The sequence below is a fragment of the Nerophis ophidion genome, linkage group LG05, assembly GCF_033978795.1.
Source record: "Nerophis ophidion isolate RoL-2023_Sa linkage group LG05, RoL_Noph_v1.0, whole genome shotgun sequence".
NCBI lineage: Eukaryota > Metazoa > Chordata > Actinopteri > Syngnathiformes > Syngnathidae > Nerophis > Nerophis ophidion.
The window spans coordinates 41,723,235-41,747,837 of record NC_084615.1 but is presented as its reverse complement, the minus strand read 5'-3'; the positions used below and the strand labels follow the sequence as shown (position 1 = coordinate 41,747,837).

General features: G+C 40.4%; 1 protein-coding gene across 1 annotated transcript; it reads right to left on the bottom strand.

Annotated features, from left to right (window-relative positions):
* Nucleotides 1-127: 127 nt before the first annotated feature.
* enpp5 (ectonucleotide pyrophosphatase/phosphodiesterase 5) lies at nt 128-24,383 on the bottom strand. Its single transcript, XM_061900977.1, has 4 exons — nt 24,246-24,383; nt 9,063-9,914; nt 6,330-6,506; nt 128-2,933 (listed from the first exon to the last, which is right to left on the bottom strand). Exons 2-4 carry the CDS (start codon nt 9,898-9,900, stop codon nt 2,527-2,529), a joined length of 1,422 nt encoding a protein of 473 aa, XP_061756961.1. The 5' UTR covers nt 9,901-9,914; nt 24,246-24,383; the 3' UTR covers nt 128-2,526.
* Nucleotides 24,384-24,603: the final 220 nt, after the last annotated feature.

The following is a 24,603-nucleotide window of genomic DNA, read 5'->3' as shown; positions in this document are numbered from 1 at the left end:
CTGTGTTTTTAAATGAAAAATGTGAGTGTGCACTACTTTGCTTTATGTAGACTATGTTTTACAACCTAAGCGTAAGTTTCTGACCATTGAAATATCACAGACGCTTAGAGAAAAAAGAATACGCAACTTTATTTAAAGTCCCTTTTATTTCAGAAGGCTGTTTTAATCAGTAACACGGCAAAAGTAAGTTCATAGTTACACCAAATTAGGATAATTAAGGTAAAGTTAAAATGCAACTGATTGCACATTCATTCTTTTAACAAATAATTCACTTTTTTTATTTTTTTACTTAATTCATTCATTTGTCAGCAAGCCACTTTTTTCCGGAAAGGAAACAAATTCTAAATATTCATATAAATGTTTGGAATTTAAAAATAATATATCACAGTGTTATTTTCTGGGAGGCTTAGGTACTGTAGGTAATGTGTCTGAATAGAACCAAATGTATCCTAAATGTTGCAGCAGTTTCAAACACGTTTTGTTTTACTTCTACAACTGCGCTGATTCGAAAGCTTTTTTGGCAAGAGGTACCAAACAATTTTTTTTAACAACTACAAGATGAAGTGCAAAGTATACACAACCTAATGAAAAATCACCTCACTTCTGCCCCCTATTGGTCATGTAGTGCAAATAGCAGGAACAGTTTTGACACTGAAAGAGTCAGCAAAGCCACGACAAAACAGACCAAATAGGAAAATACTGACAACAGCGATGTCACTGCACTTTTCACCAACAAACGACGACGGCCATGACGAGGTGTAAAAAATAATGGGCAATGTAGAAATGTCCTCCTCGGGACCAACTTTCTCTGCAGTGGACATTGATATATTTTGTCAGAGCTACAATGTTCCTGTTATGCGAAACACAAATGTCCACTGCAGAGGACGCTGGTTCTCGAAAGGTTGTATAAAAAGAACAGTTGACATGGGGGGAAAAAAAACAAAACTATATGGACATTCAAGAAGCTCCGCCGAGGCGGTCATGTGACCACTGACCGATCCCGACACAAATCCGTTTTGCATTGATTTGCTTGTGTCTGACTGCCCGCCACTGCTTGAACACAGGAGGAGGGAAAAAGTCTCCCTGGAGTACTCGTCATTCCTCACGCCATTTACGGGTTGTGCAAATGAACGCCATCTTGCACCAATTGTCTAAGAGTCTTTCAAGAATCAAACCCTGCAAGCGGGAGGCTAATCCCTCCTACTCAAGCTAGTGTACGAGAATTCGGGCTACGTTCATGGGACAATGTTCCTGTTTGGCATCAATTAATTACCAAACACACTGGAATTGCAGTCAGGGCGTTGAGGGGATTCGGTTTGGTGGCTGCAGGATTAGGTCTCTGCTTTTTGCAGATGACGTGGTACTGATGGCTTCATCCGGCCAGGATCTTCAGCTCTCACTGGATCGTTTCGCAAGCGAGTGTGAAGCGACTGGGATGAGAATCAGCACCTTCAAGTCCGAGTACACGGTTCTCGCCCGGAAAAGGGTGGAGTGCCATTTCCGGGTTGGGGAGGAGATCCTGCCCCAAGTGGAGGAGTTCAAGTACCTCGGAGTCTTGTTCACGAGTGAGGGAAGAGTGGATCGTGAGATCGACAGGCGGATCGGTGCGGCGTCTTCAGTAATGCAGACGCTGTATCGATCCATTGTGGTGAGGAAGGAGCTGAGCCGGAAGGCAAAGCTCTCAATTTAAGTTTCCATCCTCACCTGTGGTCATGAGCTTTGGGTTATGACTGAAAGGACAAGATTACGGGTACAAGCGGCGAAATGAGTTTCCTCCGCCGGGTGGCGGGGCTCTCACTTAGAGATAGGGTGAGAAGCTCTGCCATCCGGGAGGAGCTCGAAGTAAAGCCGCTGCTCCTCCACATCGAGTGGAGCTAGATAAGGTTGTTCGGGCATCTGGTCAGGATGCCACCCGAACGACTCCCTAGGGAGGTGTTTAGGGCATGTCCGATCGGTAGGAGGCCACGGGGAAGACTATGTCTTCCGGCTTGCCTGGGAACGCCTCCGGATCCCCCGGGAAGAGCTGGACAAAGTGCCTGGGGAGAGGAAAGTCTGGGCTTCCCTGCTTAGGCTGCTGCCCCCGCGTCCCGACCTCGGATAAGCGGAAGAAGATGGACTGTAATTGACGTACCAGGCCAGCAGATGGCGACATCCCTTTATAAAGAGTCTTTGAAATACCTTTTTATGGATTTTAGTGGGCTTAGAATTTGACCTATTAACAACTAAACATCTTGCAATATCTAACAAATAAGAAGCATCGCAAACTGCAAAAGTGCCCTGCCATTTTTGTTTTGGTCAGCCAAAAACTTTTTTAATGTTTCGGAACATTGTCGCGTAAACGTGTCCTTAGCTACCTAAGTCTGTGCTCTCGGCTTTGATTAGAAACAAACTAACCGGGAACATGATGAGGTGACATTGACAATCAAAGCAAAAGCCACTAAAAGCTCATGTAAAGGTTTACGCCACGCTTGATTGGACCTCAGTCCAGCGGGTCTCGCTTGATTCCAGATGGATGTCAGCGAGCAGCTACAGGTGCAAGTCCTCTTGCAGTAAAGGCTGAGACATCTCCCTGCTACTGTGCTTCAGCGAGGGCAGCTGTTTGAGCGTCACCTGCTGGACGAAGATTGCCAGGAAGCCCAGCACCAGCGCCACGCCCAGGAGAGAGCCCACCACGTGGGAGTAGGAACGCGCTTCCTGTGTCCTGGAGGCGGCGCTGGGCATGGACGCCGTGGGCTCGGGCTGCAGAAGGTCCCGGACGTGCGCCAGGGAGCCGTTGTTGGGGACGGGCTGGATGGACAGGATGTGGCACATGAGAGGGTAAAGGTCGACGGAGCGCATGGAGGTCTTGATGTAATCCTGGCGGAAGGCAGGGCCACGGGCCAGGAAAACGGGCTGCATGCTGCGCAAGGTGTTGTCGTAGCCGTGGTTACCCCCTGAGAAGAGACCAAAGAATATATTGAACATACCCTTGAATAGGCATAAGTACATAGTATCAAAGTGAGTACAACCTTCTACCAGTTTTATTACAGTACATCTTTTCAAGGGACAGTACTAGAAATAAAGCTTGGATTTAGCTTAGAGGAATCAGTGTACAGCTTGCCAAAGTAATCTTTTGGGATGATGTTTATACATTGCATAAAAAATGTTTTCAATGTAAAATTGATGTATATTTTTGTCACGTGGAGGTTGAGCTATAATTTTTCTTTTTCTTTGCAGTAACACATGTGTACTTTGTTGTGATGGATAAAGCCTTTCAGCACATTTTGTTTGCCATGTTTGTCAGATGTTTTTCCCTTAATCTGTTTGTTTATATTTTTTCATGACTTACAATTAATGACACAGGAGTAATCACAAGAATGTGTTGCAACTTTCATTTTCTTACGCAAATTTATTGTAACAAACACCTAAAAAAATTGTTTTAAAAGGCCTGTCAGATCTGATAAATTTATGTCAATTTTCAAAATAAAGCATATTTTGTTAGGTTTGTTGAAATGCTATGCTTTTGGGGTTATGGTTCCAAAAACACAAAAAACATTGATTACGAATTCATAAAATCAGAAGGTGGGAAGGTCGGCAGCCCGGTGGAACAGGGGTTTGTGCATATGCCTCACAATACGAAGGTCCAGAGTTCAACCCCGGGCTTGGGGTCTTTCTGCGTGGAGTTTGCATGTTCTCCCCATAACTGCGTGGGTTCCCTCCAGGTACTCCGGCTTCCTCCCACCTCCAAAAACATGCACCTGGGGATAGGTTGATTGGCAACACTAAATGGTCCCTATTGTGTGAATGTGAGTGTGAATGTTGTCTGTCTATCTGTGTTGGCCCTGTGATAATTTACCATGAATTTATTAACGTAGACCCTAACTTAAACAAGTAAAAAAACTTATTTGGGTGTTACCATTTAGTGGTCATTTGTACGGAATATATACTGTACTGTGCAATTTACTAATAAAAGTTTGAATCAATCAATCAATCAATCAATGAGGTGGCGACTTGTCCAGGGTGTACACCGCCTTCCGCTCAAATGAAGCTGAGATAGGCCTCCAGCATTCCCCGCTACTCCGAAAGGGACAAGCGGTAGAAAATGGATGGATGGATGGATTGATATAAATCAGGAGGTAATTTTGATGAGAAAAAAATAAACCTTCAACCATTGCAACTTTTCAAATATTGCTGCATTTTAGGCACAAAAAAGGCTGCGTAATACTCGAGGGACTGATTTGGTAAGTCGTTGCCCTACTGGGCCTTAAACAAGTAGACTAACAATTAAAAGGTAAAATACCTTTCTGGATGAGCACCTTTAAATACACGTAAAACTATAACTATGTGGTAGTATTTGTGGGGGTCTGGAATAAATTAATTGGATTTGAATTACTCCTGCATGGCGTAGTGGGTAGAGCAGCCGTGCCAGAGACCTGAGGGTTGCAAGTTCGCTTCCCACCTATGGACATCAAAGTCGCTGCCGTTGTGTCCTTGGGCAGGACACTTCACCCTTTGCCCCTGGTGCCGCTCACACCGGTGAATGAATGATGAATGAATGATTGGTGGTGGTCGGAGGGGCCGTAGGCGCAAACTGGCTGCCATGCTTCCGTCAGTCTACCCCAGGGCAGCTGTGGCTACTGATGTAGCTTACCACCACCAGGTGTGAATGAATGATGGGTTCCCACTTCTCTGTGAGCGCTTTGGGTATATAACAATAGAAAAGCGCAATATAAATCTAATCCACTATTATTATTATTATTATTATTAAATAATGCTGCTTTTGAATTTCCGTATTTTTCGGACTATAAGTCGCAGTTTTTTTCATAGTTTGGCCGGGGGTGCGACATATACTCCAGAGCGACTTATGTGTGAAATTATTAACACATTACCGTAAAATATTAAATAATATTATTTATCTTATTCGTGGAAAAGACGACGAAAATATCAGCAATCGTCACACACACGTCAACCAATAAGAATTCGGCGGGGGTGGGTCATGGCAGAAGTGTATTGTGGGTCATGGAATGCTAACTGCTATATGCTACTGCCGTAGCTATTAAAGTGGATCATTTCATTGTTGGCGGTAACTTATAAAAACTGAGAAGGGCTGAACAAAAATGGCACCGAAAAGGAAATCATGTACAGCAGATTACACAATATCAAATAATATTATTTATCTCATTCGCGGAAGAGACGGAGAAAATGTCAGCAATCGTCACACACACGTCAACCAATAAGAATTCGGCGGGGGTGGGTCATGGCAGAAGTGCATTGTGGGTCATGGGATGGTAACTGCTTTATGCCACTGCCGTAGCTATTGAAATGGATCATTTCATCATTGGCGGTAACTTATAAAAACTGAGAAGGGCTGAACAAAAATGGCACCCAAAAGGAAATCCTGTACTGCAGATTACAAGCTGGACGTAGTGAAATATGCAGCAGAAAACGACAAGAGGAAGCAGTGCACACCTTTGGAGTTGGCAGAGTTGTTTAGAAGTGACATCGAGGAAGAAGATTTCATCGGATTTATCGATTAGGAGTGCCAGATTGTTTGGTAAACGTATAGCATGTTCTATTTGTTATAGTTATTCAAATGACTCTTACCATAATATGTTACGTTAACATACCAGGCACTTTCTCAGTTGGTTATTTATGCGTCATATAACCTACACTTATTCAGCCTATTGTTCACTATTTTTATTCATTTTTAAATTGCCTTTTAAATGTATATTCTTGTTGTTGGATTTTATCAAATAAATTTCCCCCAAAAATGTGATTTATACTCCAGTGCGACGTATATATGTTTTTTTCCTTCTTCATTATGCATTATCGGCTGGTGCGACGTATACTCCGGAGTGATTTATAATCCAAAAACTACGGTACCAATAAGAACCGGTGTACAGAATCTTATTGTATCTTATGAGCTACATAAATCTTGCCTGAAACTAATTATTCAAACTCATGTCCAAATGAGCTAACCAAAATTTTAGAAACAGCTCTCAGCACAATGTAGTGCCATTCATGTTGTACATGCTCATATGTATCCATGCAGAACTCCGCAGAGAAAAGTGTTATTTAAAGATTTTATGTAGGGTAATAAAAACAACGGTTAATATTTGCCTTTTTTGTGTAAACCACAATCGATCGTCACTTCAGAAACTGTGTTTCTGGCCCAATAACAATACCATAATTTGCCTTATGACAATAAATTGAGGAGAAGGTACCATACACTCCAGCTCTTTCTTTGTTCATCCAAACTGGGAATTAAAAAAAAAACACCCTAGTGAAGCTGACTGATACAGAAATAGAACAGAGCAGCTTTTTTTTTTAAACAAGCCGTAGAGACGTACGCATGAGCGGCGTGCTCCTGTTCTGCACGATGGTCCATCCCTCCTGAGCCTCTAACAGGATGGGCATGATCCTGATGTTGTGGCGGTAGTGAAGGCGCTGGGGAATGTCCTCCTTTCGGTACACTGCCATGTAGGGGTTAGCATCCGCCAGCTTGTTGTACACCTCGTCCAGCTTCCCTGCAAGGCATAATGTGATATCGCTGGGGTCAGCAGTGTCATTTCAATCAACCCAACAACCTTACTGATTTGAACGGTCAGAAATGTCCAGTTTTAACCATTCAGAAGACCTAAAAAAACCTAGAGAAATATAATAACTGAAGATGGCACAGTTATTATCATTAGACAAATGTTAAATAATGTTAGACTGGATTGTGGTCATGTTTTAAACCAATCTTGCTTAAACATTACACATGTGCGCTTGTCAATTTCCTAAAGGTGTGTACTAAATTTAGTAGTGGTTGGTCTAAACACCCTAAAGCTACAGCGACCATTTCTAGAGCGCGTTGAGTTGTGTGACAAATTTCATGTCGATCCCGGATGGGGGTAAGACTTTGAGGTTTAATACCAGTGCCACCATTTGGTGTGACAAATAATAGTACAGAGAACAGAAGAAATGTGTGTTTTGTTTAAGCAAATACATTAACTCTCTTTTTTTATTTCCTTTTTTGTATTTTTTTCTATTTTTATTTTCTTTTATTTTCTTTTTTCTTTTTCTTTATTGAGACAATGATTATTTATGTATTAATTATTTGTTTTCTTACTATGGTATATTATTTATTTATTATGTATTTGTTCACGGTTCTGTTACACAGAACAAGGAAATGGGATAAAATTGCAATGGTATGAAAAGGGGTAGGATTAAATAAACTCTGCTTCTTCCTACTATTTTTCAGACGTGCTGTAACAAAACAACTGGAAATGTGCGATTAATTACATTGTATCGTATGCATGTTCAAAATAAACAGAAACTGAATTGAACTACTTCCATCCATTCTTTTTTCAACCGCTTGTCCCTTGCAGAGGGGTGCTGGAGCCTATCTCAGCTGCACTTGTTGAAAACTGAGAGATTAAACAAACAATTCTGCTCTGATATTTTCTTGATATTTTCTGGTTAGTAATCTGCTCCAAGACTGAAGACTGACTTGTACAAAACCAGATGTAGGTAGTAACACGCTACATTTACTCAGTTACATTCACTTAAGTAACCCATCCATCTATCCATTTTCTACCACTTGTCCCTTTTTGAGGTCGCGGGGGGGTGGGGGGGATGGATGGAGCCTATCTCAGCTGCATTCGGGCGGAAGGCCAAATCATTTCTGCCATGAGAAAACATGTATATCCAATAATCCCAGATACCACCAAAATTTTAAGATTAAACACATTTTATCGAAATCGATTATAGTTTTGAGTGCAGAAAAATGTGAAATACATATAAATGGTCAAAGAAATGGATGAGATCAATGTAACCTTTAGTAAAGCCTCAAAATATTATCGGCCTGCCGTTATTACCGGCTGATAAATGCTTTAAAATGGAATATCGGAAATTATCAGTATATGTTTCAAAATGATCAGTATCGGTTTCAAAAAGTAAAGTATATTACTTTTTAAAACGCTGCTGTGTACACGGACGTAGGAAGAAGTATAGAGCGCCAATAAACCTTAAAGGCACTGCTTTTGTGTGCCGGCCCTGTCGCATAACGTCTACGGCTCTTCACACGAACAAGTGAATGCAACGCATACTTGGTCAACAGCCATACAGGTCACACTGAGGGTGGCCGTATAAACAACTTTAATACTGTTGCAAATATGCGCCACACTGTGAACCCACACCAAACAAGAATGACAAGCACATTTCGGGAGAATATCCGCACCATAACACAACAGAACAAATACCCACAACCCCTTGCAACACTAACTCTTCCAGGACGCTACAATATACACCCCCCGCTACCCTCCACCCCCCACCTCAACCCCCAACCCCACCCACCTCAACCTGCTCATGCTCTCTTAAGGAGGGCATGTGCCAAATTCCAAGCTGCTGTTTTAAGGCATGTTAAAAAAAAAAGAATGCACTTTGTGACTTCAAAAATAACTATGGCAGTGGTATGTTGGCATTTTTTTCCATTACTTGAGTTGATTTATTTTGGAAAACCTTGTTACATTGTCTAATGCATCCAGCAGGGCACCACAACACAATTTGGCATAATCATGTGTTAATTCCACAACTGTGTAAATCGGTATCAGTTGATATCGGTATTGGTAATTAAGATTTCGACAATATCGGAATATCGGATATCGGCAAAAAAGCCATTATCGGACATCCCTAGTAAAGACTCTTGTTGGCGAAGACAACGATAAGCGGAGAGGAATGCACACTGGCAAGAGCCACGCGAGTGCCACTTTTGTGATTTGCTATGATTTAATCTGGAATTCTGTAGTGTTCCTCACCATCTTTATGGTAATTTTCTTTGACATTTAATTTTATCTTTATTTCTTCAATTTTATTTCTATTTTTGCAACAAAAAAAAAGACTCAGTGACCAACACGTGAGATTATTTGCTTGGGTACTAAATTCCGTGTAACGGATTACAGTAGCTTGCTATGTGCAATGTTTTGCCGAACAATAACCAAGTTGGTGTAGAAAAACCAGGCCAATATTGTCGAAAATGTTCATAAAAAACCGAATCATCAAAAAAGGGGGTGTACAAAAACTGTACATGAAGTGTTAGTTACCTTCCCTGGGCAGTATCCCCACCACAGGACTCTTGTCCACCCACGTGTACAGGTCTCGGCTCACATACTCATCTAGTTCTATGATCTTGTCGGCGAAAAGTTGCGTCATGCCGTGATCGCTTGTCACGATCAGGTTGACCTTCTCATAAAGCCCCGCCTTCTTCATTTCGTTCCTCAGGAAGCCCAGCTTTTCGTCCACATCGGCGATGACAGCGTCCATGAGGGAACTCTCCGGTCCAAATTCGTGTCCACTTTCGTCCGGCTCCTCCCAGTACAGAACCCCAAAATCCACCGCCTCCTCTTCCGGGGCCGAAAACCACTGGATGATGCGTTCCACACGCGTCTCGAAGGGAACGGAAACGTTGTACGGAAGGTAGCGTGTTGGGAACGTCTCCTGGATCTTCACGTCAGATCCGGGCCACATGGCGGCGCCGCTCCGTCCTCCAGATTTTTGAACGGTGACCCAAAGGGGCACGGCCTGCTCCCACCACAAGGGGTCATACATGCTGTCCGTGTCCATGGAGAAGGAGCGGTTGAGGACCGGGTCGTACATATCGTTACCCACGATGCCGTGCGTCTCGGCGTAGAGGCCTGTCACCAGGCTGTAGTGGTTGGGGAGCGTCTTGGTGATGTACACATTCTCCACCTGCTCCACTGTCACGCCTTCCTGCATTAGCAGGTGGAAGTTTGGCGTGGGGACACGGTCCACATAGTCCCAGCGAAAGCCGTCAAAGGACACCAGGAGCAGTTTGGCACGCTCTGATGGGCGGTGGGGAGAAACCAGGGGTGGCAGGAGGGCGCACAGAAGGAGCAGAGAAGCTCCATGGAGCATCATCATGTGAAGAGAGCAAGCTGCAAACAAGAGAGTAGGAAGTCAACATATAATGTACACAATTTACTGGAATAAATACGGTAATACCACATTTTATCTCCTGGAAAAAGCTTCTGTTTACACTGCCAGCAGCGGCACGTTGTTCAGGGGGTTCTACCTCTGGAAAAGATGGGCTGCTGGGTCGTTAAGACAAGTCACACGCATGGTTAACTGTTGCACGCATGGAATTCCTTGAATTTCAACTGCGAGCATACAACAGCTGTTGTTCTGCGCTGCTGGTACTCGGATGCCACACTAGAAACAGGCAAAATGATGAGCCTGAGGCGTCAATAGTCGCCATCCTGATTTACAGGAAAGGGTAGGGAGTGAGGACTAACTTAAAATAATGGCGGCCACCAGGATTGCTTGTATGGGGATGGCGGGCATTTCTTCAATATTTTTCCATTGAGCAACATATGACGGGTTGCACCAGCGTATCACTGCTCTCGTCTGCGCTGCAAAATAATCATTTCTGAGGCAAGGTAAACCCATCCTCCCTTTTGTTTAACCAGTTGTAAAGTTTTGAGACAAACTCTTGGCCTTTTACATTGCCATTTAAAAAAAAAAAGATTACTACCTATATGTTTATATACAGTATATGTTTTTATTATTATTTACTATCTGTTTATATTTTATTTTATTTCTGATCATTATTATTATTATTATTACTAATTAATGCATGGGTGTCAAACTCTGGCCCGCGAACCAAATTTGGCCCGCCGTGTAATTTCACTTGGCCCTTGAGGCAATATCAAATTAACATTAGAGCTGGCCCGCCGCTGTAAAACCGCATTCACCGTTAATACTCTTACTTGCCAACCCTCCCGATTTTCCCGGCAGACTCCCGAAGTTCAGTGCCCCGCCCGAATTTCATCCGGGACAACAGTATTTGGGGTGGACTTTAAAGGCACTGCCTTTGGCGTTCTCTACAACCTGTCTCCACGTTCGCTTTTTCTCCATACAAACAGCGTGCCGGTCCAGTCACATAATATGTGCGCTTATACACACACACACACACACACAAGTGAATGCAAGGTATACTTGGTCAACAGCCATACAGGTCACACTGAGGGTGGCCGTATGAACAACTTTTACACTGTTACAATTATGCGCCACACTGTGAACCCACACCAAACAAGAATGACAAATTTCGGGAGAACATCCGCACCGTAACACAACATAAACAAAACAGAACAAATACCCAGAACGCCTTGCAGCACTAACTTTTCCGGGACGCTACAATATACACCCCCCACTATCACCAAACCCCGTCCACCTCAACCCCACTGCTGAAAAGAGGCATTCAATTCTTATTTGAATTTTATTTGATATGCCATTGATATTTTTTAATTATTATTATTTGAAACTCGATTTTGCATGTCACTATAAAGTTATATAAGCCTTGCTTGTTCAATATTCAATGCAAAACTTGTTTGGGTCCCTATTAAAAGGTTAATTTGTTCAACCGAGGCCCACGGCTGTGTTCGGTTTTAAATGTTGGCCCACTCTGTATTTGAGTTTCACACCCCTGAATTAATGTATTTAACTTTGATTTATTTAACTGATTAATCTGTAAATTTTATTATTACTTTGTTCTGTTTTCTTGCTGTTTTTTTCTTTTGGGTGGCGGGGGTTGGCATTGTTGGGATATAAACAAAAAATATTTTGACATTTAGGGCAGAAAATAGATATATGATGTATGCAAATATTATGTAATGCAGTGGTTCTCAAATGGGGGTATGCGTACCCCTGGGGGTACTTGAAGGTATGCTAAGGGGTACATGAGGTTTTTTTTATCCATCCATCCATCCATTTCTACCGCTTATTCCCTTTCGGGGTCGCGGGGGGCGCTGGCGCCTATCTCAGCTACAATCGGACGGAAGGCGGGGTACACCCTGGACAAGTCGCCACCTCATCGCAGGGCCAACACAGACAGACAGACAACATTCACACTCACATTCACACACTAGGGCCAATTTAGTGTTGCCAATCAACCTATCCCCAGGTGCATGTCTTTGGAAGTGGGAGGAAGCCGGAGTACCCGGAGGGAACCCACGCAACAATTCAAAAATCCTTTATAAATATATTTATTGAATAATACAAAATATGAATGTAAGTTCATAAACTGTGAAAATAAATGCAAGAATTGACAGCTATATATTGTGGACATGTTCTATAAATATTGATGTTAAAGATTAATTTTTTTGTGAAGATATGTTTAGAATGAAGTTCATGAATCCAGATGGATCTCTATTACAATCCCCAAAGAGGGCACTTAAAGTTGATGATTACTTCTATGTGTAGAAATCTTTATTTGTAATTGAATCACTTGTTTATTTTTCAACAAGTTTTTAGTTATTTTTATCTTTTTTTCCAAATAGTTCAAGAAAGACCACTACAAATGAGCAATATTTTGCACTGTTATACAATTTAATAATGATGACATAGTGCTGTATTTTACTTCTTTATCTATTTTTTTTTAACCAAAAATGCTTTGCTCTGATTAGGGGGTACTTGAATTTAAAAAATGTTCACAGGGGGTACATCACTGAAAAAAGGATGAGAACCACTGGTGTAATGGATAGGAAAGTCTGATGCTGGATGTCAATAAAAATTAAATGAAAAAATAATAATAATACATAAATATTGGCGACTGAGGAGCAACCTGAAGCAGATCAGGTGTTTTATTGGAATTCATTTTAAAGTACAGTAATATCTTGGGTTTTGTATGCCCCACTTTTTGTATGATTTGGTTTTCAACAAAAACAAAAAAGCCAAAAAACTCTGTTCAAGAAGTTTTCATACACCGTGAAATACATAGCGAAATACCTCCAAATGTGTGTGTGGAGGTTTCCCTCTTGTGGGTTCTCCTAATCGCAATATACCTTCTTGGGAGCCTGGGAGTCTAGTTTGAACAATGTTTTATTTTGGCTACACACACCAGGTCAGCACTCTGCTCTGCAACTTTTTAGTCCGTGTCTGCTGTGTGAGTACGCCAGGCCATCACTCCGCTCGGCGACTTTCCAGTCTCTCTTGTCTCGGCGTGGTCTCGCGTGTATGTGTGCCCGCTCGCTCCAACTCCCTCACAGGTGTCCCGGCCCGGCTGCTGCTGATAAGCATGGCAGGTGATTGAATGATCAGTCCCAGCTGGGTAATCTAATCACCTGTGCTTTGAGGCCAGTCTTTACACACCCCGCTCCACGCCAGGCTCGCAGACCACACCCCCCTCCACAGTAGAGAATTTCATTAATCTTTCAGAAAAGGATCAACTGATTATATTTTGGGCCTGATCTGAATCGTTTCTACAACGTTACCTCACGTTTAAGTTACGGGTTTCTTTGTGGTATAGTGGTCCCACAGGGACCAAGATGGCAGTTGCGCTACATACAAATAACTGAAAAAGACACAAGCAGATTTTTAACTAACTTTTAGGAAATGTCCAAAATGGATAAAACACAAGCGACTATATTTTGGGCTGATTCGGATTATTGTCTGGATTCAGGATGTTTTTTACTTTTGGGTCCTGGCAGATGTCTGCACTCTCCGAGTGCTTTTCTACGTCTCTATTAAAAGGGTTTTGTGTTCATATTTTTAGGCGTTTGGAACGGATTGAGTTATTTCTAATAGGTACATTTGCTTTAGTTTTCATATGATTTGGTTTTCATCTGAATTTTAAAAGGGAAACTACACTTTTTCAGAATTATTGTTAATGTGTGTTCTAAACTGTAAGATATGCATCGTACGAGATAGCTAACAATGCATCTAATAGTAGTTATGTATTTCGCCCATGAAGGCCTCTAAAAAAACATCCAAAAACCGACAAAAATATTAGCCAAGTAATAGCGACATTGGTATTATATGCGGTAACACCTAGGAACTTTTTTTAGCGGCGCAGTTATCACAGAGAGGTAAATATCTGATGCTATTGAGATATACTGAGCCTGAAAACTGGTGAAGGTTAATTCTCAATTATAAATTATGCTTCACACTCGTATAATAAATGGTTATGGCCATAAACCGAGAGATTGGTCAACTTTAATATCCAACTTATACCTGAAGATGGCGAGAAAGAAACAAAAAGACGCTTGTTTGCTCCCACTTTTTTTTTTTTTTTTTACTGATTAGGGATTATGGTATAATTCATCATCTAATTGGGGAACATAGGTCTTGTGCTGAAAAATATGAATTCCATCAGTTGGCATCCCACTGAGAGCGGACATTGTAAGGTAAATGATTGTTTTATTATATTCATACGAAACCCAAAACCAAGTTGACACCTTGTGTAAATCGTAAATAAAAACAGAATACAATGATTTGCAAATCCTTTTCCACATATATTTAATTGAATAGAGTGCAAAGACAAGATATTTAATGTTCGACCAGAGAAACTTATTTTTTGTTGCAAATAATCATTAACTTAGAATTTAATGGTAGCAACACCACTGTATTACATGGCCTTTCTGTTTAACAACACTCAGTAAACGTTTGGGAACTGAGGAGACCAATTTTTGAAGTTTTTCAGGTGGAATTATTTCCCATTCTTGCTTGATGTACAGCTTAAGTTGTTCAACAGTCCGAAGTCTCCATTGTTGTATTTTAGGGCTTCATATTGCGCCACACATTTTCGATGGGAGACAGGTCTGGACTATATGCAGGCCAGTCTAGTACCCATTCTCTTTTACTATGAAACCACGTTGTTGTAACATGTGGCTTGGCATTGTCTTGCTGAAATAAGCAAGGGCGTCCATGAGAACGTTGCTTGGATGGCAACATATGTTGCTCCAAAATCTGTATGTACCTTTCAGCATTAATGGTGCCTTCACAGATGTGTAAGTTACCCATGCCTTGGCCACTAAAACACCTCCATACTATCACAGATGCTGGTTTTTAAACTTTGCGCCTATAGCAATCCGGATGGTTCTTTTCCTCTTTGGTCCGGAAGACACGATGTCCACAGTTTCCAAAAACTATTTGAAATATGGACTTGTCAGACTCTTTTTGTCAGAACATTTCTCTATTTTTCAGTCTATCTTAGATGGCTTTGCATAGTAGAATTTTAACTTGCACTTCCAGATGCAGCGACCAACTGCAGTTACTGGCAGCGGTTTTATGAAATGTTCCTGAGCCAATGTGGTGATATCCTTTACACACCAATGTCGCTTTTTGATGCTGTACCGCCGAGGGATCGAAAGTCTGTCATATCATTGCTTACGTGCAGTTATTTCTCAAGATTCTATGAAAGTTTTGATGACATTATGGACCGTAGCTGGTGAAATCCCTAAAGTCCTTGCAATAGCTGGTTGAGAAATGTTTTTAAACTGTATGACAATTTGCTCACGCATTTGTTCACAAAGTGGTGACCCTCGCCCCATTCTTGTTTGTGAAAGACTGAGCATTTCATGGAAGCTGCTTTTATACTCAATCATGGCATCCACCTGTTCACAATTAGCCTGTACACCTGTGGCATGTTCCAAATAAGTGTTTGATGAGCATTCTTCAACTTTCTCATCTTTTTTGCCACTTGTGCCAGCTCTTTTGAAACATGTTGCAGGCATCAAATTTCAAATGAGCTAATATTTGCAAAAAATAAAGTTTTCCAGTTTGAACGTTAAGTATCTTGTCTTTGCAGTCTATTCAATTGAATATACTGTAGGTTGAAAAGGATTTGCAAATCATTGTATTTTGTTTTTATTTACGATTTAATTTACACAATGTGACAACTTCACTAGTTTAGGGGTTTGTAATATGTATATCTTGTTTAACACTTAGTAAAACTGCTACATGATGCTTAATGTTTCACTAGAGCTGGATCTGCTTATTACAAAGCTTCTAAAACTTGCAGCTCATCCTCCTTATATTCATGCTCAAAAATGGAAATTTGGGGATAATCATTTGTCCTAAAGTAGTAGTCGTCGTCTCTCACAAAGTCTGCCATGATTAGTAGTAGTTGTTGTTGTAGGTAATAGTGGTATGTGGTATGCTCTGCCGCGGTAATGTTTGAAATTACCAACATGCGGTAAATCTTACATGTTATTATGAGTGTGCCAGTTACATACATACAGCATTTATATTAAACATTAATTGAAGATTTTGTATGTTTTTTAGAGCGCTTTATCCTCACCACCATGGCCGAAAATCAAATAAGTTTGTTCCAAGTACTGAAGGACGGGAGGAAAAGGAATGGCAGGACGACACAAGAAGCTAACTGCTAAAGTTTCAATGTAAAGTTGGGGTAATGGATCCAGATGTTGATACTATTGACACCTAGTATAGCATCCGTATAGAAACCATACTAGTTGTTTTTATTTGTCTTGTTCTCATTACTTTTTTGGTGGCTTTGTTATCCTTTACAAACTCAGGGAGTAAGTCTGTGGATACAGGAAAGCTTTGAGCACAAAACACAAATTATTTCCATGGGAGCAAATAGTTTTGTTTGCTTTTGTTTAGTTCTTGTGCACTCGCCACTTTATTCTGTTAAAAATAGTGTAAAGAGCATTCATTACCACACAGTTAAGTTGTCATCTAGTTTACAACAATAGTAGAATTTATAAATTTCATAACATAAGTTTTATAAACGTGTTGTATTCAGAAATCGGATCATATCTGAGGCCAAAAAAAATCAAATTCAGATCGGATATCACCATAGTTTTAATTATGTGTGTAGTTTTGCACAAAAAACAACTACTGAAGAATTTCTTTCACATGAATTAGTTTTTGTACAAAACTTGCATTAAATTAAATTCAACATTGATTTCTAAAAGTCTAAAAATCTTTTTACATAGATTAAAAAAAAAAAGAATGAAAAAAAGTTTTAATGTCCAACCCTAACCCTAACCCTAACCCTAACTGTCCACATCTTTAATAATATATAAAAATAACCATCTAACAAACAACGGTTAACTTATTTTTACACTTGAACCACCCATTTTGAATTTAATTAGTATAGTTTTTCAGTATATCAGACAATTAATATAAAAAAGGCATTCCAACTAATTTGCCGGATTCGCCAAGTTTGAACAGGAACGTCAACCTGCAGCGGCACATCTTTCATCCTCCGGTGTTTTAGCTTAAATTAAAAAGGTGATTCATTGTGGTGATAACACATAAAGCTCATATTCTGCCTGTGCAAAGAGATGCTAAAAGAGGGGCATTAGTGCTTGCGCCAAAAAAAAAACTATTTTTGAACAATTTCTTTCTCATGAATTAGTTTTTGTACAAAACAAGCATTAAATTAAATTCAACATTGATTAAAAAAGTCAAAAAATTGTTTTACATTGATGAAAAAAAGAGTGAAAAAAAGCTGTAATGTTGGGGGTCCACAAAATGTTTAATAATATATTAAGATAACCCGCTAACATTAACAACGTTTAACTTATTTTTACACTTTAACAACCATGGATGGATGGACAACCCATGTTGAATTGAATTAGTCTAGTTTTTCAGTTTTAGACAATTCATAAAAAACGTCAATCTACCTAATTTGCCGGATTCACTAAGTTTGAACAAAAACGTTTAACTGCAGCTTGCAGCGGCACACCTTTTATCCTCAGGTGTTTTTAGATTAAATTTAAAAAAGTGATCCATTGTGGTGATAACATATAAAGCTCATGTTCTGCCTGTGCAAAGAGATGCTATAAGAGAGGCTAAAAATAGCTACAGCCGTGGTCAAAAATTTACATACACTTGTAAAGAACATAATGTCATGGCTGTCTTGAGTTTCCAATCATTTTTACAACTGTCATTTTTTTGGTGATAGAGTGATTGGAGCACATACTTGTTGGTCACAAAAAAAAACATTCATGAAGTTTGGTTCTTTTGGGAATTTATTATGGGTCTACAGAAAATGTGACCAAATCTGCTGGGTCAAAAGTATACATACAGCAATGTTTATATTTGGTTACATGTCCCTTGGCAATAAGGCGCTTTTGGTAACAATCCACGAGCTTCTGCCACACTTCTGGTTAAATTTTTGACCACTACGCTTGACAAAATCGGTGCAGTTCAGCTACATTTGTTGGTTTTCTGACATGGACTTGCTTTTTCAGCATTGTCCACATGTTTAAGTCAGGACTTTGGGAAGGCCATTCTAAAACCTTAATTTTAGCCTGATTTAGCCATTCCTTTACCACTTTTGACATGTGTGAAACTACCACCACCATGCTTGACGTTATGTGTGGTGTTCCTGGGATTAAAGACCTCGCCTTTTCTCCTCCAAACATATTGCTGGGCATTGTGGCCAAACAGCTCAATTTTTGTTTCATCTGACATCACATGGACAAAAATAAGACCTTACGGAGGAAAGTTCTGTGGTCAGATAAAACAAAAATGTCGCTGTTTGGCCTCAACACCCAGCAATATGTTTGGAGGAGAAAAGGCGAGGCCTTTAATCCCAGGAACACCACACATACTGTCAAGCATGGTGGTGGTTGTGTTGTACTCTGGGGGCCTGTTTTTCTGCCAATGGAACTGGTGCTTTACAGAGCGTAAACGAGACAATGAAAAAGGAGGATTACCTCCAAAATCTTCGGGACAACCTAAAATAATCCGCCCAGAGGTTGGGTCTTGGGCGCAGTTGGGTGTTCCAACAGGACAATGACTTCAAACACATGTCAAAAGTTATAAAGGAATGTCTAAATCAGGCTAGAATTAACGTTTTAGAATGGTCCTGACTTAAATGAGTAGACAATGCTGAAGAAGCAAGTCCATGCCAGAAAACCATCTGCACCAATTTTGTCAAGAGGAATGGCCAAAAATTCAACCAGAAGTTGCCAGAAGCTTGTGGATGGCTACCAAAAGCACCTTATTGCAGTGAAACTTGCCAAGGGACATGTAACCAAATATTAACATTGCTGTATGTATACTTTTGACCCAGCAGATTTGGTCACATTTTCAGTAGACCCATAATCAATTCATAGAAGAACCAAACTTCATGAATGTTTTTTGGGACCAACATGTATGTGCTCCAATCACTCTATCACCAAAAAATAAGAATTGTAGAAATGATTGGAAACTCAAGACATCCATGACATTGTGTTCTTTACAAGTTTATGTAAACTTTTGACCACGACTGTATATGTGGCTATCATTAGTGCTGGCACAAAAAACAAACTATTGAACAATGTCTTTCACATGAATGAGTTTTTTTTTTACAAAACATGCATTAAATTAAATTCAACATTGATTAAAAAAGTTTTAAATTGTTTTTAGATTAATAAAAAAATGAGCAAAAAAAAGTGGTATTTTTGGGGATCCACAAAATCTTTAATACATAAAAATAACCATCTAACATTAACAATACTTAACTTATTTTTACACTTGAACCACCCAAATTGATTTCAAAGGCCTACTGAAACCCACTACTACCGACCACGCAGTCTGATAGTTTATACATCAATGATGAAATTCTTAACATTGCAACACATGCCAATATGGCCAGTATAGTTTACTAAATTGCAATTTAAAATTTCGCGCGAAAGTATCATGCTAAAATGTTGCGGTATGATGACGCGTGCGCGTGACGTCATGCATTGTAGAGTACATTTTGTTCCAGCACCGTTCACAGCTATAAGTCGTCTCTTTTCATCGAATAATTCCACAGTATTATGGACGTCTGTGTTGCTGAATCTTTTGCAATTTGTTCAATGAATAATGGAGGCGTCAAAGAAGAAAGCTGTAGGTGGGAAGCGGTGTATTGCGGCCGCCTTTAGCAACACAAACACAGCCGGTGTTTTATCGTTTACATTCCCGAAAGATGACGGTGAAGCTTTACTATGGAACAGAGCGGTCAAGCGAACATGGTTGGATTGGACCACACACACACACAAAGTACAGTGTATTATGCAGCTATCATTTCGAAAGATCGTGTTTCAAAGAGGGTCCCTTGCGAAAGCCAGAGATAGGCATCGCCACCACCCGTCGACTTGTGCTTAAAGAAAGGTGCGCGGCCGACTTTCAGGTTGTACAGGTACGACCATATAATCTCATTAAAACACTAGTAACACAATAAGCAGATAAGGGATATTCCAGAAATATCCTAGTAAATTTCTCTAATAACATCTGAATCGCTCCCACTGTATAGTCTTTTTTTAATTTGGTATTTTTTCATAGTCCTTCACTTTCACTTTTCTCATCCAAGAATCTTTCATCCTCGCTCAAATGAATGGGGAAATCGTCGCTTTCTCGGTCCGAATCGCTCTCGCTGCTAATGGCCATGATTGTAAACAATGTTCAGATGTGAGGAGCTCCACAACCCGTGACGTCACGCGCATATCGTCTGCTACTTCCGGTAGAGGCAAGGCTTTTTTATTAGCGACCAAAAGTTCCAAATTTTATCGTGGATGTTCTCGACTAAATCCTTTCAGCAAAAATATGGCAATATCGCGAAATGATCAAGTATGACACATAGAATGGACCTGATATCCCCGTTTAAATAAGAAAATCTCATTTCAGTAGGCCTTTAATTAGTCTAGCTTTTCTAGTATATCAGACAATTAATATAAAACAGCAATCTACCTAATTTGGCGGATTTACTAGGTCTGAACAGGAACGTCTACATGCAGCGGCACACCTTTTATCCTCAAGTGTTTTTTAGCTTAACTTAAACAAGTGATACATTGTGGTGATAAGACATAAAGCTCATATTCTGCCTGTGCAAAGAGATACTATAGGAAGGGCTAAAAACAGCTATATGTTGCTATCATTAATGCTTGCACAAAAAAACTACTATTAAACAATTTATTTCACAGGAATGAGTTTTTGTACAAAACATGCATTAAATTAAATTCAAAAGTCCAAAAATCGTTTTATATAGATAAAAATAGAGTTGGAAAAAAAGTTGTAATGATGGGGGTACACAAAATGTTTAATAATATACAAAACTAACCAAGGGTGTCAACGTATAGTTGAGGGCCGGATCAGGCCCGCCAACAGGTTTAATCCGGCCTGCGGGATTAGTTTGCGAAGTATAAAAATTAACATGAAATTTTAAGGAAAGAAACAGCTGTTCTAAATATGTCCACTGGATGTCGCAACAGCGATTCTTTGTAACTTTGTAGATGATGCTACATAGTTACAAAATAAACCACATGATGTTAGTACATCAGTCGTTGAAAATGATCAAACAACATAAACAACATAGTGTAACTTGATTTTGATATCATTTTTTTATCTTGATACATTGAAAATTAACACCAATGAGTTGACTGATGGGGCAGCACAGTGGAAAAGGGTTAGTGCATCTGCCTCACGATACGAAGGTCCTGAGTAGCCCTGGGTTCAATCCCGGGCACGGGATCTTTCTGTACGGAGTTTGCATGTTCTCCCCGTGACCGCGTGGGTTCCCTTCGGGTACTCCGGCTTCCTCCCACCTCCAAAGACATAAACCTGGGGATAGGTTGATTGACAACACTAAATGGTCCCTAGTGTGTGAATGTGAGCGTGAATGTTGTCTGTGTTGGTCCTGTGATGAGGTGGTGATTTGTCTAGGGTGTAGCCCGCCTTTATCCCGAATGCAGCTGAGATAGGCTCGAGCGACCCCCCGTGACCCCAAAAGGAAAAAGCGGTAGAAAATGGATGGGTGGATGGAGTTGACTGATGAACATTATCACAACATTTATTCAGAAAATATAAATAACAACAAATAAAGTATATATACTATTAAAGGCCTATTGAAACCCACTACTACCCACCACTTAGTCTGATAGTTTATATATCAATGATGAAATATTAACATTGCAACACATGCCAATACGGCCTTTTTAGTTTACTAAATTGCCATTTTAAATTTCCCGGGAGTTTTTTCTTGAAAACGTTGCGTAATGATGACATGTACGCTTGACGTCACGGGCTGTTAGGAAATATGAGCGCTGCACACACACACAGCTAAAAGTCGTCTGCTTTAACCGCATAATTACACAGTATTTTAGACATCTGTGTTGCTGAATCCTTTGCAATTTGTTCAATTAATATTGGAGAAGTCAAAGTAGAAAGATGGAGTTGGGAAGCTTTGGCCTTTAGCCACACAAACACACTGTGATTCCGCGTTTAAAATTCACGGAGGTGAAACTTTAATATGGATCACAGCGAACATGGATCCAAACCAAATGTTAACTAGCAGGTATCGGTGAGAAAATTGTGGTAAAAGGTCGCTTCTTACCGGAGATCAGCTGAGCTTGTGCCGCCCATAAAGCTGCTGTCAACTTCCCTGATACTCTGGCATCAAGACACCCGTGGACACACACCTCCGACTATCAGGTACTGTTAAACTCACTAAAACACTAGCAACACAATAGAAAGATAAGGGATTTCCCAGAATTATCCTAGTAAATGTGTCTAAAAACATCTGAGTCCGTCCCAATGCATTCGCGTTTTTTGTTTGTTTGTTTTTTTCTAGTCCGTCGCTATCAATATCCTCAAATACAAATTTTTCATCCTCGCTCAAATTAATGGGGAAATTGTCGTTTTCTCGGTCCGAATAGCACTTTTTGTTGGAGGCTCCCATTAAAAGCAATGTGAATATGTGAGTAGCCATTACATGTGACGTCATCGTCTGCGACTTCCGGAAGAGACAGGGCTTTTCTCCAGTTGTGAACTTTATCGTGGATGTGCTCTACTAAATCCATTCAGCAAAAATATGACAATATCGCAAAATGATCAAGTATGACACATAGAATGGACCTGCTATCCCCGTTTGAATAAGAAAATCTCATTTCAGTAGGCCATTAACCACAACAGGTAACTGTAAAAAAAACAACAAAAAACAACAACATTATGATTTATACAATTTCAGAATGTGCTTGTTCTATTTTTAAACAAAGAAAACAATATGTAGTTATCTTTATTTTTCAGTTATCGTGCCGTGATTTTACCACTTTGTGGTAGATCTTTCAGTTTGTTATCCCTGATCAAACATTAACGTAGAACTTATTTTTACACTTGAAGTTAAAGTTAAAGTCAAAGTACCAAGGATTGTCTCACACACACTAGGTATGGTGAAATGTATCCTCTGCATTTGACCCATCCCCTTGATCACCCCCTGGGACAGGGGTAGAGAACCTATTGCTCTAGAGCCAGATGCGGCTCTTTTGATGACTGAGTCTGGCTCTCAAATAAATCTTAGCTGACATTGCTTAAAACGATAAGTAATTAATAATTCCGCCGGAAATCACAGTGTTAAAAATAACGTTCAAATTATAAAAAATTATCATGCATTTTTGTCTTACCATCCATTTTCTATCGCACCTGTTCAAGAAGTCGCTTTAATTGTAAGAAATATTTATTATTGGTTAGCTTTAGGATAACAATGTTATTATCTTGGGGACTGCGTGGCGAAGTTGGGACAGCGGCTGTGCCAGCAATCTGAGGGTTACTGGTTCAATCCCCACCTTCTACCATCTTGGTCACAACTGTTGTGTCCTTGAGCAAGACATTTCACCCTTGCTCCTGATGGGTACTGGTTAGCGCCTTACATGGCAGCTCCCGCCATCAGTGTGAATGGGTGAATGTGGAAATACTGTCAAAGCGCATTGGGCTCCTTAAAAAGGGGTAGAAAAACGCTATACAAGTACAACCATTTACCTTTTTTTTTACCATTTTTAAAAAGAATAAGAGACCTATTATTCTTTAAAAATGTTGGTCTTAAAAATGCACGCATTTAGTTGTATTCAGTGTTTAAAAAAAAGATTAAATGGCTCTCACGGAAATACATTTTGAAATATTTGGCCTTTCATGGCTCTCTCAGCCAAAAAGGTTCCCGACCCCTGCCCTGGGAGGGGCACCCTATTGAATTGAATAGAACCACCCTATTGAATTGAATTAGTCTAGTTTCTCCAGTATATAAGACAATTCATATAAAACGGCCATCCACCTAATTTGCCGAATTCGCTAAGTTTTAACAGAAATGTCTACCTGCAGCTTGCAGCGGCACACCTTTTACCCTCAGGTGTTTTTTTATCTTGAAATATTCCATGGCACCATTACACTACTTTAATTTCCTGCCGCACACACACTGCCACAGTATGACACATACACATATACATCCGACAGAGAGAACTCATTCTATCAGGACGACAAAGGTTAGTTGGCAACATTCACGTTAGATGAAAGGCACGTCATCGATGACGGTGATGTCATCGATAACGACAACAAATGCATCGACGCAAAGGACAACACACACATGCGCAATTTCTTGCTGGTGACAATTGCTCATCTGTGCACGGCAGCCTGCACCACAAGCCAGCTGTACATGTAAGGGAGAAAATTATGTAGGCCTGTTGCAAAACAAAACAAAAAACAACACAGAATCACGAGCTTACCTTCGCTATATCAGATCCCGCACTGGGCTGGACTGTGTGTCTGCGCACTGAGATAAACAGCCTCAACCCTGCTGAGAGCCGGAAGGAAGTCCCGCCTTCCAGCCGCTTTCTCTTATTTGCCTCTTTATTTTGTGCGCAAACCAGATGACAGCGACAATGCAGCCAGGCGGCCCCTGCAAGTGACTTCATGCATTTGGAGGGGGAAAAAAAAGAGTCCTCAAATGCACCGTGATGGACAATGACGTCATTACAGCATCAGGGGGTAGAGGAGGTGCATCGCATTTTCTTATTTTGGGGATAGGTTGATTGGCAACACTAAATTGGCCCTAGTGTGTGAATGTGAGTGTGAATGTTGGTC